The 12,795-nt window shown below is 42.3% G+C and overlaps 1 protein-coding gene across 1 annotated transcript; it reads right to left on the bottom strand.

Annotated features, from left to right (window-relative positions):
- Positions 1-80: 80 nt before the first annotated feature.
- LOC131003708 (uncharacterized) lies at positions 81-496 on the bottom strand (the record flags this gene model as incomplete). The annotated part of the gene is made up of 1 exon (XM_057930253.1): positions 81-496. A coding segment is annotated over exon 1 (416 nt), but the record flags the coding sequence as incomplete, so codon positions are not given.
- Between the last annotated feature and the right edge of the window lie 12,299 nt (positions 497-12,795).

Genomic DNA, 12,795 nt, shown 5'->3' with positions numbered 1-12,795 from the left:
GCTGCTGCTGGTGGAAGTTCCCTTGCTGCATAGGGAACTGTTGATACTGCGGGGGCTGCTGCTGCTGCTGATAAGCTTGCGGGTAGTTCTGCTGCTGAGGAAAAGGGAACTGCTGCTGAGGTGGGTAAAACTGCTGCTGATTCTGATACCCAAATTGCTGAGGAGGGCGGCGGAATTGATTGCCTTGATTTGGTCCCGACCCTTGGCCAGGCGCTTGGTTCCTCCATCCAGAATTCTGCTGAGTTCTCCACCCCACGTTGGGATTCTGTTGCCCTTGATTAAACATGGGCCTCTGTTCAAATTGAGGTCTCCCCTGGTATCCCTGGGCAGCATAGACCTCTGCTTCCCCTTCAGGTGTGAACTCCCCCATTCGGTGGCACTCGTTGGTTCCGTGGCTAAAATCACCACATATGCCACATCCTTCTGCTAGCGGCGCCTGAGCTGGTGGTGCTTGAGCTGGCGGTGGTTGAACGGTTTGAGGCTCCACCTGATTCATTCTTAAATGCTGAACTTGCCTCATCAGGTCCGCTACTTGCTTCTGCAGCTCATTGTTTGGGGCTACAGCATGGGCTTCGACCCTCCTTCCTCTGACTGATTTCTGTTGAGAGCTCGCGGCCAGTGTGTTGAAGATCTCCTTGAGCTCATCAGCTGTCTTTCGGGCAATGTTGCCCCCAGCGGTACTGTCCACCATAAACTGTGCCGTCTGGATCAATCCGTCATAGAAGAACTGCATCAACATGACGGGTGCTAGCTGGTGCTGCGGGCACTGGCGGAGGAGCTCTTGGAATCTCTCCCAAGCCTCGTGGAGAGGCTCGTCAGCTCCTTGCATGAAGTTCATTATTTGGCTCCTAATCTCTTGAGTCTTGTGATTAGGGTAGTACTTGAGCATGAACTTCTCACACGCCTCTCCCCATGTAGTGATGGAGTTCGGCGACAGGGACAGCAACCACGTTCTCGCCCGGTCCTTGAGTGCGTAGGGTAAGCACTTGAGTCTCAACTGATCCTCGGTGAGTTCCAGCAGTGGGAAGGTCTGCACTTGGGTGCAGAAATCACGGATGAACTGCAAGGCGTCCTCACTGGGCATCCCATAAAAGAGCGGCAACAGGTTTGAATCATTGGGCTTCAGATTATAATTTCGGACCGCCGTGGGAAGCACTATAGCTGACATGCTAGTGGTCCCAATAACTGGCCTGGAAAAATCTCCCATGTACTGAACATTCTGCTCCGCCATTGCTTCTTGGTCAGGATTGGGCCAAGCTTCTTCTTCTTTTTCAGAATGCACTGAAAGTGTCTCCTCAAAAGCTTCCAGAATGGGATTGGAAGCAATTCTCTCTTCACAATTTTTCTCTCGAAACTGTGATTCCACAAAACTTCTCGAACTGGACTCGGACTCCTTCTCCAGGCTTGAAAGAACCTCCCGAAGTCGATGAATGTTGTCGTAGTAAGGTGCAAGCTTTCTCTTCAAGCTTCTACGTCCTTGCATACACAACACGAACAAACAAATCAAATGCACCGGAGGGAGAAAATAACCGAGTCAAAAGAAATAAACAAAAATAAACACGGAAAACAATGCAACACAATCAAATGCCTAAAGCCTTCCCCGGCAACGGCGCCAAAATTTGACTCATCCAAAAACACCTAGCGGATGGACTCGAATTTATACGAGGTCGTCCTAGAGCGGTAAGGTGACTCAAGTCGTCTCACAAGGAAGACTTAGCAGGGCTCTAATCGTATTGCTCACAAGAAACAGAAATAAAACCTAAACATTCTAATCGGATAATTGGGGCTGGCACTGACTAACGCTCTAACACCGGTACGTAATTGAAATGAAGCAGTAAACATTAACTAATGCAGAGACATGTACGAACACATATAAGAACTAAGAACACGGCAATTAAACATTAACGGAATCAACTAGGGTTTCAATCTTGAACTCTGAACCAAACAATCATAAACTCGTAAGCATCGACGATTAATTACTATCTAGGCAAGAAACTAAATCAAGCATCCAATTCAAATGCAAAGAAAATCTTAATCTCCATAAAAAGGAATCTCTAAACTTTCACCAACAAGAAGGGAAAAAACGTAATCAATAGCAACGAACTACGAATCACGTAGATTATCTAAACTCAACAACAATCATCTCTAATCATTACATCCATCAAAGCATAAAACACAAAACTTAATTAACCAAAAGATTCATATAACCAAGAAAATATAGCATCAACAACAATAATCTTCAATCATCATATATATTCATCAAAGACAAGAAACAAAAACTCAAATAACCAAGGGATTCATAAACAAAGAGAATCAAAGGGAGTTCTTACAAAACATAGCAATCCAAGGAAAACCAATCCGATGAAGTGTTAATTGACATCCAAAGCAATTCAATGAATCCACAATCGAAAGTAATTGATTTGAAACTCTAAAAACCCAAGGAAAAATGTGGAAATCGCCTCTAGAGGCTGCTGGGTTCGAAGATGAATAATAAAACCCTAAAAATGGGTTTTTATACGAAAATCCGTAACTCCCGGAATTGAACAGACACGGCGGCGGCCGTGAGACGGCGCCGCCGTGATGGCCTTTCGCAGAATCTCCAAAAACATGCACGGCTCGCGCCGTGGGGCTGCGGCGCCGTCTAGACGGCGGCCGCCGTGGGACGGCGGCGCCGTATACGGCGGCGGCCGTGGGACGGCGGCGGCCGTGAGCTTTTCCTCCGAAACTGCTCCAAACGATGTCAACACGCGCGGTAACTCCTAATTCCTGCATACGACAGTAGCATACCCAAAAGATCATCGAGCACGTGAAATAGAAGGTAAAAGTCATGAAAACACGCTCGTAAGCACAGCAGAACATACGCAAAAACTGCCCAAATACGAGGTAAACAGTAGAGTTGAGGATAGCTTTAGGAATTTATCATTTGGAGCACTATCTAGAGTTTGCAACCGATCGTTCTACAGATTCTCGTGCAGTGTACATATGCAAGAGTGGTAGAAAGAACTGCACTTTTAGATTATATGCAGTAGAGGCTGCAACTCTTTGGAGAATTACTAAGTTGACATTGGATCACACATGTCAGGCGAATTTGAATCGTGCTACTACAGCACGGTCTGTGAGTGGCGAGGTTGCTGCATATTATTTTGCCAAAAAATTAATCGATGAAAAGGTTGTTTTGAGGCCAAAGAAGATGATTGCTGAGATGCGTAGTAAGTATAGCGTTCAAATGCTATATTGCTTCGCAGTCAGAACTAGGCAGCAGGCGATAGAGAGAACGTATGGTGACTTCAATATGTCATATGTGAGGCTTTCATCGTATCTTTATCTATTGAAACAATGTAATCCAGTGACTGTTTATGATTTGCAGACGACTCGTGAGGGAGTGTTCTGCCACATGTTTGTTGCCCTCGGGCAAAGTATTCGGGCTTTTGAGCAGTATCTTCGACCGGTGATTGTAATAGACGGAACCCACTTGAAGGGAAAGAACAGAGGAGTGTTATTTGTTGTTGTGACAAAGGATGTGAACGATCAAGTGTTTCCTCTAGCAATTGGCCTCGGTCCAATAGAGAACGATGAGTCATGGACTTATTTTCTCTACAATCTACGACGGTGTTATAATCCTCCAGAAGATTTATTAATTGTGAGTGATCAACATAAAAGCATTCGGAATGCAGTTCAAGCCGTGTATCCAAATGCATTCCATGGACTGTGTTATCACCATATGTTGAAAAATCTAACGCCCTATGGGAATACAGTGGCCACGGTCTTCTATGAAGCAACATATTCTTATCGTCACGAAGTGTTAGAAAAAAAAAATTCATTGCTGCACAACGCTAGTCCGGATGGAGCTCACCGACGACTTTCTCAAATTGGACCGGAGAGGTGGGCTAGGTCAAAGTGTCCGGTACAACGCTATGGATTTATGACGTCTAATGCAGCGAAATCTTTTATCTCTCGGTTGTGGTGAGCTAGGCGTTTACCAGTGTGCTCTTTACTTGAATCGTTTCGCACACTTTTGGAGGATTGGTTTGACGAGCGACGTACATCGTCTGAATCGAGAGATCATGTGTTAATGCTGTCTACGTTCAACAAGCTATCTAATTCTGTGCAAGCAAGTCTCTCTCTTACTGTTCGAGCCACCACCGGACTTGTGTATAAAATTGAAGAAGATGATCAACAATATCAAGTCGATCTTTAGAATTGGACTTGTGAGTGTCGAGAGTTTGATGAGGATAAAATTTCATGCAAGCATGCGGTTACCGCTATAAGGTATGAAAATTTTAATTACTTTTTAATTACTTTATAATTTGTTTTTAAGCCGAAATTATATTGTTTTATTAGGTGGGCGGGCAATGGTTTGAATGTGTACGATTTCGTACACAATTGACACAAACTTATGCCGAACATGTTAGTCCAATACCACATCCGAGTGAATGGAATGTGCCAGGAGATGTCTTATCAATCTATTGTAGTCCTCCCGATCCGGAGAGTCTACGTCAATCTGGGCGTCCAAAGATGAGTCGTGCTCGGTCAACAGTTGAAGGACTACCCTCACGACGGCGTCAAGTGTGCTCTAGGTGTAATGGAACGGGACATGACTCAACTAGAAACACCTCTAAGTTGACTTGCAATAGAACAAGGACATCCTAGTGATGGTAAGTTGACCCAGTGTCATCTCTCAAGGAAAGTCTTTAAGGGCTTTTAATTATGTCACAACGAAAGCTGTAAATTTAAGATTATTAAACTAAAACATGAAAAGTAAATTAACATGAATTTAAACTTAACTAGGCGAAAAGGAATTATTAACTAACACTTGTAATTTAAACTTAACTAAAAACTTAATCTTAAAATTATCTAGGCGTGAAACTATTAAACCCTAGGCAAGAATTAAATGAACTTAAAGTAAAGAATTAACTAGACAAATCAAATTTAAATAACTTTAATTAAAAACTTCTAATCTAATCTAACTAGGCAGAAACGAAATTACAGAATTTAAAGTGCATAATTTAAAAGTGCAAAATCTAAAGAAAAGCATAAACATGAAAGCAAGTAAATTAAATTAAATACCGAAATACCGTAAAACGTCGCAAAGATGAAACTGCTGTCACTCAATTCCAATCTTCGAAACAAAACTAAGCTAAACTAAACTAAACTTGAATTTAAAGAACTATACTAAACTAACTAGAACAGAAATCGAAACTAGCACTAGAAAAGCAATAAACCTAAGCTTTAGCTAACTTGGCGGAACTAAAGATTAGGGCCAGGATGATCTTTACAATGAAAAGTATGGCCCTATTTATAGACTTCGAATCCCTATGGATCACCATGGAAGTTGCCATGCAAAGCCGGACTCTAAAAGGAATAGAATCGTGCAAAGGAAGGTAAGTCCAGCTGTGACACGCGCTCTGGAAATAATCTCCACTATGGTGGAAATCGCGGCTCTCGCCAGAGGAACAGATGTCGTCAGAGAAATGGACCTCACCAGAGAAATGGCTATCGCCAGAGAAATGGTGATTTCTCTGGCTAATGATTCATCTGCTCTGATATGTTGATTTCTCTGGCGAGACTTCGCTGGCTCTTATTCCGCTGGCTTTGATTTCGCTGGCGCTTTCGATTCCTCTGGCATTTATGATTTCTCTGCTCTGCAGCGACAGAGCGCATTTCTCTGTTCTGACTTGGTTTCTCTGGTCTGGAGATTGACTTCGCTGCACTGGCTCTGGAGCATTTCTCTGGCTTCCCATTTCGCTGCTCTGGCAAGCGAGGCTTTGCTTCTCTTACATGCCAAAGTATGCACAAAAACACGATTCTTAGCCCAAACTCTCCAAAATTTGCACTCTTCATCTCGAAAACCTAAATCTCCTGCAAAGCATAAAATACACCATAAAACGCACAAATTTCCAGAAGATTTAACTTAAAATATGCACATGCAAATCCCAAAATTTAGAACAATTAAGCATAAATCAGGACACAATAGAAAAAATGCACAATATCTATCCCTGTGGATGGGGTGGATTTGAATGTTCCATTTCAAGAAGCAGAGTTTGAGAAAACTTCTCAGGATCCTTCTCATGCCACAGATGAACCATCTCATGATATGGAGGAAGCACAACCGACCCAGAGACGTCGGAAGAAAAAAAGATGTAGCAATTGTGGAGAAGAGGGTCATGATATTAGAGCATGTCCAATGCCCCTCCGTGAATAAATGTAAGTTGTTAAACTTTTTGTCACCTCTTAGAACGAACTTTTAGTCACCCTTAGAACGAACTTTTTGTCCAATATCTATTTTAATGTTCATTTAGGTTGAATTTTATCCGTTTTTTTTAATCAATTGAGTTTTTGATAGTGGATGTTGGTGTTGTTCACACAGTCTGCCATGATCACGATGGCAGCCTCCCATCGTGATCACGATGGGAGGCTTCCATCGTGATTACGATTGTGACCATCGTGGGAACGAATCTGCCATCGTGACATTCATTGGGTCTCCGTGACCAATGTTCATTTAATCGACATTTATTATCACCACACAACACAACATACATGATTTATTACAATTTACAACAACAAAAACATCAATCTACAACAACACAAATATCAATCTACAACTAAAAAGATTTAATCGTCCTCACGATAAAAAACTCCACGGAGTAAGAAAAACATCGGGTCTCCGTGCCACTGGTACGTAGCATACCTTTCATCAATCTACAACAACAAAAAGCAAAAACGTTTTACTTAAAATTATGTAAACTTATTAGAAATAAGGATATGTAATACAATAATATTTGTATCATACCGCACATAACTCGACCGACTCGTCGTGGCTTATTCGAATGTCGTTATGCAAGGGATCTCATTTCACATTTTCATTCTTAAGGAGGCATCGAAATAAAAGATATCGAGACCTCAATGTGTGAATCTTAACGTTGTAAAAATGTCTAGTATGATTCACATCAAATACACGGTTCATTTTTTCAGTAAGGTCACGAGCGCGGGCGATTTCCATATGCTGTGGACTACCATCCCAAACCTCATTGTCGACCATCCTCATCAGCTTCAGTAGGAAGTAATACTCCATATCCGACGTCCATTCGTGGGCACGATGGAGCACCATCGTGTTCACGATAGGACCCCACGATCGTGCCATCGTGGGCACGATGGACACGATCGTGGTCCACGATGGCAAGGAATGTGCCCACGATGGTCACGAGTGCAATAGTGTATAACTTTTTGGAATGACAACTCGAAAGTCACGGGTGCAATAGTATATAACTCACGAGTGCAATAGTATGTAACACATTCTCGTACTCTATTTAAGGGGTGAGGGGATAAGGAGGTCTCATATCACAAATCATTTTAAGTTAATTTCATAACTTCGTTTTTGTTACAAAATGAATTATCTCAATACCATAGATTTCCTTCAACGTGAGATGTGGTACCCCGTCGATAGGGGCGATTTCAAGTGGACGGCGCAAATAGAGTACAAATTTCTCACAAGGCTATTGAAGATGGTCGACCACGAACAGTGGGATGACAATCCCGAACATCTGCAAGATGGTCGACAACGCAGGCTTTGTCATGGTATGAACTGTGAATTTGATATACATCACCAGCTTAATTTTTACCAGGCTAAGATTAACCAGTTGAGGGACCGATATTTCAAATTTGGAAACCTCATTAAGGATCCCAGTGTGAAATGGGATCCCTTGCATAACAACATGCAAATTAGCGTCGAACGGTTGCAGGAGTATTGTGCGGTATGATACATACATTGTATTACATATACTCATTTCTATAATTTCACATAATGTTAAGTAAACCTTTTTCTTTTTTATTGTTGTAGGTTGATGAAGGCTATCTTGCGTACTAGTGGCACGGAGAACCGATGTTTTTCTTGCTTCGTGGAATTTTTTATCGTGAAGACGATGATTAAATTATTTTAGAATTGTTGGTAGGAATTGGAATAAATAATGTATGGTGTGTTAGCATAATGAATGCCGATCGTGTGATGTTTATTTTTTGAAATTTATGATGTTATATTCGATTATTTAACTTTCAACATGATATATATCTTCTAAAAAACATTTTAATACATAGTTTATTGAAAATTATATCGTAAAACACATAATTCTATTGTTTGTGTGAAATATGTTATCAAATTATATAATACATTCTATGAAATCTTATAAGTATTTTCCAACTAGATATTTATAGATCTCAATGTATATAACTTCAAATAGTTTAATTTTGATTAGAAACAAAGGTTGATTGATAAAATATAATTTTAAACATAATATAATACATTAAACAAGTCAATAATCATATTTAAATTTGAAATTGAATGATTTTAATAACCACACGATGACTACCACAAGCCATCGTGGCCATGTTCGTGAGTAAGGCATCGTGGGCGCGATCGTGTCCAACCATTGTGATCACGACGGTTGGACACGATGGTGTCGTGTTTAACCATCGTGGTCTCGATGGTTGGACACGAACGTGTCCACGACCGTGTGGCCGATCGTGTGAAGGACACTTTTTGAAATTTATGATGTTATATTCGATTATTTAACTTTCAACATGATATATATCTTCTAAAAAACATTTTAATACATAGTATATTGAAAATTTTATCGTAAAACACATAATTCTATTGTTTGTGTGAAATGTGTTATCAAACTATAATACATTCTATGAAATCTTATAGTAAGTATTTTCCAACTAGATATTTATAGATCTCAATGTATATAACTTCAAATAGTTTAATTTTGATTAGAAACAAAGGTTGATTGATAAAATATAATTTTAAACATAATATAATACATTAAACAAGTCAATAATCATATTTAAATTCGAAATTGAATGATTTTAATAACCACACGATGACTACCACAAGCCATCGTGGCCATGTTCGTGAGTAAGGCATCGTGGGCACGATCGTGGGCGTGATCGTGTTCAACCATCGTGATCACGACGGTTGGACACGATGGTGTCGTGTTTACCATCGTGGTCACGATGGTTGGACACGAACGTGGCCACCGTGGGCACGATCGTGTCCACGATTGTGGCCATCGACAGGGTGGGGAGGGGACGGGGAACACGACGGGAGAGAAGGACTCGACGGGAGGGAAGAACACGACGGGAGGGAAGGACACGATGGGAGCTTTACATCGTGCTCACGATGGGAAGCCCCCATCGTGATCACGGTAGCCACCATTACCAACAACATGCAAGACAATATACAAAAATCAACATCAAATAAAGTGAACAACATACCAAATTAAAAGCAAATAACATGAAATATGTCTCAATAAATCTCAAAATAAGTCTCAATATGTTTCAAAGTTGGGTGAGACAAAATATTCTAGATCCTACAATCCACCTATACTTCTTTATATATTTTTCGTCGATTTGTTCCGAATGTCTCAGCTTTTTGTCAGGAGTGGCAACTAAACGATCAAGATACATGCAAGCGAAAGGGCCGCAACTATGGTTGTCGACCTGGGCGAACTGGGCACTAATCGGCATCTTATCAAGCTCCATCTCGTCATCTCTCTTTATCTGAGTTGTGTTGTTCTCCTAATAACCGGAGAGCTCTAATAGACGAGGCATGAGACGAGTAATGGGCTTCATCTCATCGTCGCGCACAGAATTCTTGCCTTCATTAAAGTGGTGTGACAATAAGTCATACAACTCGACCTTCCAATCAAGAAGTCGAATTCTCACAGTGACCCAGTGATTTTTGCCCACAAGACAAATTGCAACAATCTGTTCAGAGAAAAATATAACTTATAGTTTAATAAAGCAATAAGAATACCAAATGCAAATTACACTAGTATACTATACTTACAAAATCTACATTCCACCACAGAGTTGTATTTTTCGTATCTAGCCCTTTAACCAAGCGTTCGAGTCCTTCAGGTAAAGTCCATTTGGGATATGTTGGCTTTCCCTTCGCCCTCTTAAAATTGGGATCCTTTGGATGCAGTCGGGTAAGCTCGGCATGCAATACAACCTACAAAAAGTTGCAACATACAAGTTCAATAATAATGATAGGAAAACAAGAATCACAAATGAAGGATCATAGTAAAACTTACATAAAAATCAGTGCCTACTACTAAAGTAGTAGACATGCTTTTTCCTTTGGCTTTCCCAAGACATGTGCGAGTGAAAAGCACATATTGGTCTATGACCTGTGAAGCATAAACTTTGAGGTTAGTTAAGGATGTATATAACACAATACAAATTATGAATTAAAACATACATCTTGGGTGAAGTTCATGTCAATATTCTCAACATCATCGAAGAACTCTTGATTTAAAGGAGCTTGTGTCTCAGTTACAACTGCAATGGATTTAGATCCACTACTTCTGAATTTTCTGTACTGACTCCTCAATACCTCAGCAGTAGACGGACTTTGACCCTTAAAAGGAGTCCGAACAGCAGCAGACGGTCTACGCTCTGGAGGACCCAAACTCTTCGCCCGTCTCCTCATCCTCATCCTCCCCAAACTCCTCGAAATCATCCAAATCAACACTAGGCTCAGGTGTTTGTACCTTATCATGTGGCTTAGACGCTTTCTTGGCCTTGTCAGGAGAATGTAAGTTACAAACCTCATATGGGATATAGGTCTGGTAAGAGGCTCCCTTGATAGGAGAGTGCAACACAGGTTCTACAGGCTTGAAGAGTTTGGTAAACTGTTGCTGCAAGAAAGTGGCCTCATCAGCGGCGGCATGCTGAGGCTGCAAAGAAGTAGCCTCATCGGCGGGGGCATGCTGAGGCTGCAAAGAAGCACTGGCCTCGATGGGTATGTCCTGAGACTGCAAAGCAGTAGACTCATCGGTGGGGGCATGCTGAGGCTGCAAAGAAGTACCGGCCTCGGTGGGGACGTGTTGAGGCTCCTAAGAAGCACTGGCCTCGGTGGGTATGTCCTGAGGCTGCAAAGCAGTAGCCTCATCGGTGGGGGCATGCTGAGGCTGCAAAGAAGTATCGACCTCGGTGGGGACGTGCTGAGGCTCCCAAGAAGCATTGACCTCGGTGGGTATGTCCTGAGGCTGCAAAGCAGTAGCCTCATCGGTGGGGGCATGCTGAGGCTGCAAAGAAGTACCGACCTCGGTGGGGACGTGCTGAGGCTGCAAAGAAGTGGCCTCATCGGCAGCGACATGCTGAGGCTGTGGCTGGCGGGAGCGACTCTGAGAGTGGCGGGAGATAACATCCTCTTCCCAGAAGAGTGTAGGACTCCTAGAACGCCTCCGGCCGGAAACTACCCTCAATCTATCATCGATAACTGCTCTCAATAGAGCAAGAAAGCCTGTATCAGAATCATCAGTCAAAACTGCCCTCAATCTGTCATCGATATCATGCCCCCTGTCAGTGCCCCCTTCGTTGTCTGGGCAAGGCCGTCCGTGCACACAACACACTCTATCTCTCTCCCCCCCTCTGTTGGAGTGAGAAGTGAAGTGCTCTGTCGGGGGCGCTTCGTCCCGCGTCGTGCTTTCTGTACAGGAGCCTTGAATGTTGTCTCATATCTTGAAGCAACGCGTACATGAGCCTTGAAACGAACATCAAACAAATCCCCATTGTCGAAGCTCATCATATAGTACTCATCTAACTCACTAGATGTAGCTTCCAACACAGGATATACCTCCAGCTACAAAACAATATAACATGCACAATATTAGAGATGGTTTTTTAATATAAAAAATCATATAATAAAAAGATAAAACGTACCTGCTTCTCTAAAAAAATAACAAAATTAATCATCCTCATCTGTCGAGTGCTCCATCTCAAACAACGAGGCAATATCTCCTCGTGCTCTCGAAGGCCACATTGGCTTCCCAAAGTTGGAACGGCCTCGTACGACCAAATTTGTAAGGCCCAAACCGGACCATAAAAGTGGTAATCTTTTTCAGCTTGGTCCGGGGCAATCGCAACAGTGTCTATGTAGTAAGACAATGCGCCATACGTGTACGAGCCCCATGGAAAGGCATCCCAACGCTCAAAATCCTCAACTAATGTCCATGCCCAATCCTCGATCACTGGATTATCCTGACATAGGAGGAAGAGATAGTACACCAAAAGGTTTGCAGCCTTCAAATAGTCTTCCACATCCTTGCCAAGGCTCTTCTCATTGAATCTCTTGCGCAACACATTCACCTTCGTGGATACACCATTGAAGAATCGATGGAATATACCATTCCGTGGAGGCTTGTGTTTTGCATATGGATCAAAATCACTGTTGCCAAAGTGAAGTCCCGTGACAAGGGCATACTCCGTCGGCCTAAATCGAATGGTCCGTCCACCAACTTGAAACCAAGACTCGTCACATGGTATATCACTACCTTTCAATTGACGAGCTAGCAAGTGATGTAGAGCATTACTTGCACTATGGTTTCTCTTGATATCAATCAACCGTCCTACTACGCCCTCTCTAAATCTCTCTACAGCCAACGGACCGCTAATATCAAGTAAAACACTCTTGACCTCCTTCAATATTTCGGCCCTCATATAAAGATTAACTCCACGGGTCACGCAGATCAATGTAGGCCTTTTCCAATCACAATTAATCTACAAAATCAATGTATTAAAAACAAATTAGAAAGATAATCATGCATTTGAAACAAATAATACAACAATTAAAAAAACAAAAAAAAACAAGGCGGGGGAGGCGGCTGTCGAGATCACGATGGGAGGCTCCCATCGTGACCACGATGGCCGCCATCGTGGGCCATGGTCGTGACCTCGACGGCGCCATCGTGCCCACGATGGGAGCCTGCCATCGTGAATCCGACGACGAGACCC

Source organism: Salvia miltiorrhiza, unplaced genomic scaffold (assembly GCF_028751815.1).
Source record: "Salvia miltiorrhiza cultivar Shanhuang (shh) unplaced genomic scaffold, IMPLAD_Smil_shh original_scaffold_259, whole genome shotgun sequence".
NCBI lineage: Eukaryota > Viridiplantae > Streptophyta > Magnoliopsida > Lamiales > Lamiaceae > Salvia > Salvia miltiorrhiza.
The sequence above is the reverse complement of the archived record's forward strand: the minus strand, read 5'-3'. Positions and strand labels throughout refer to the sequence as shown.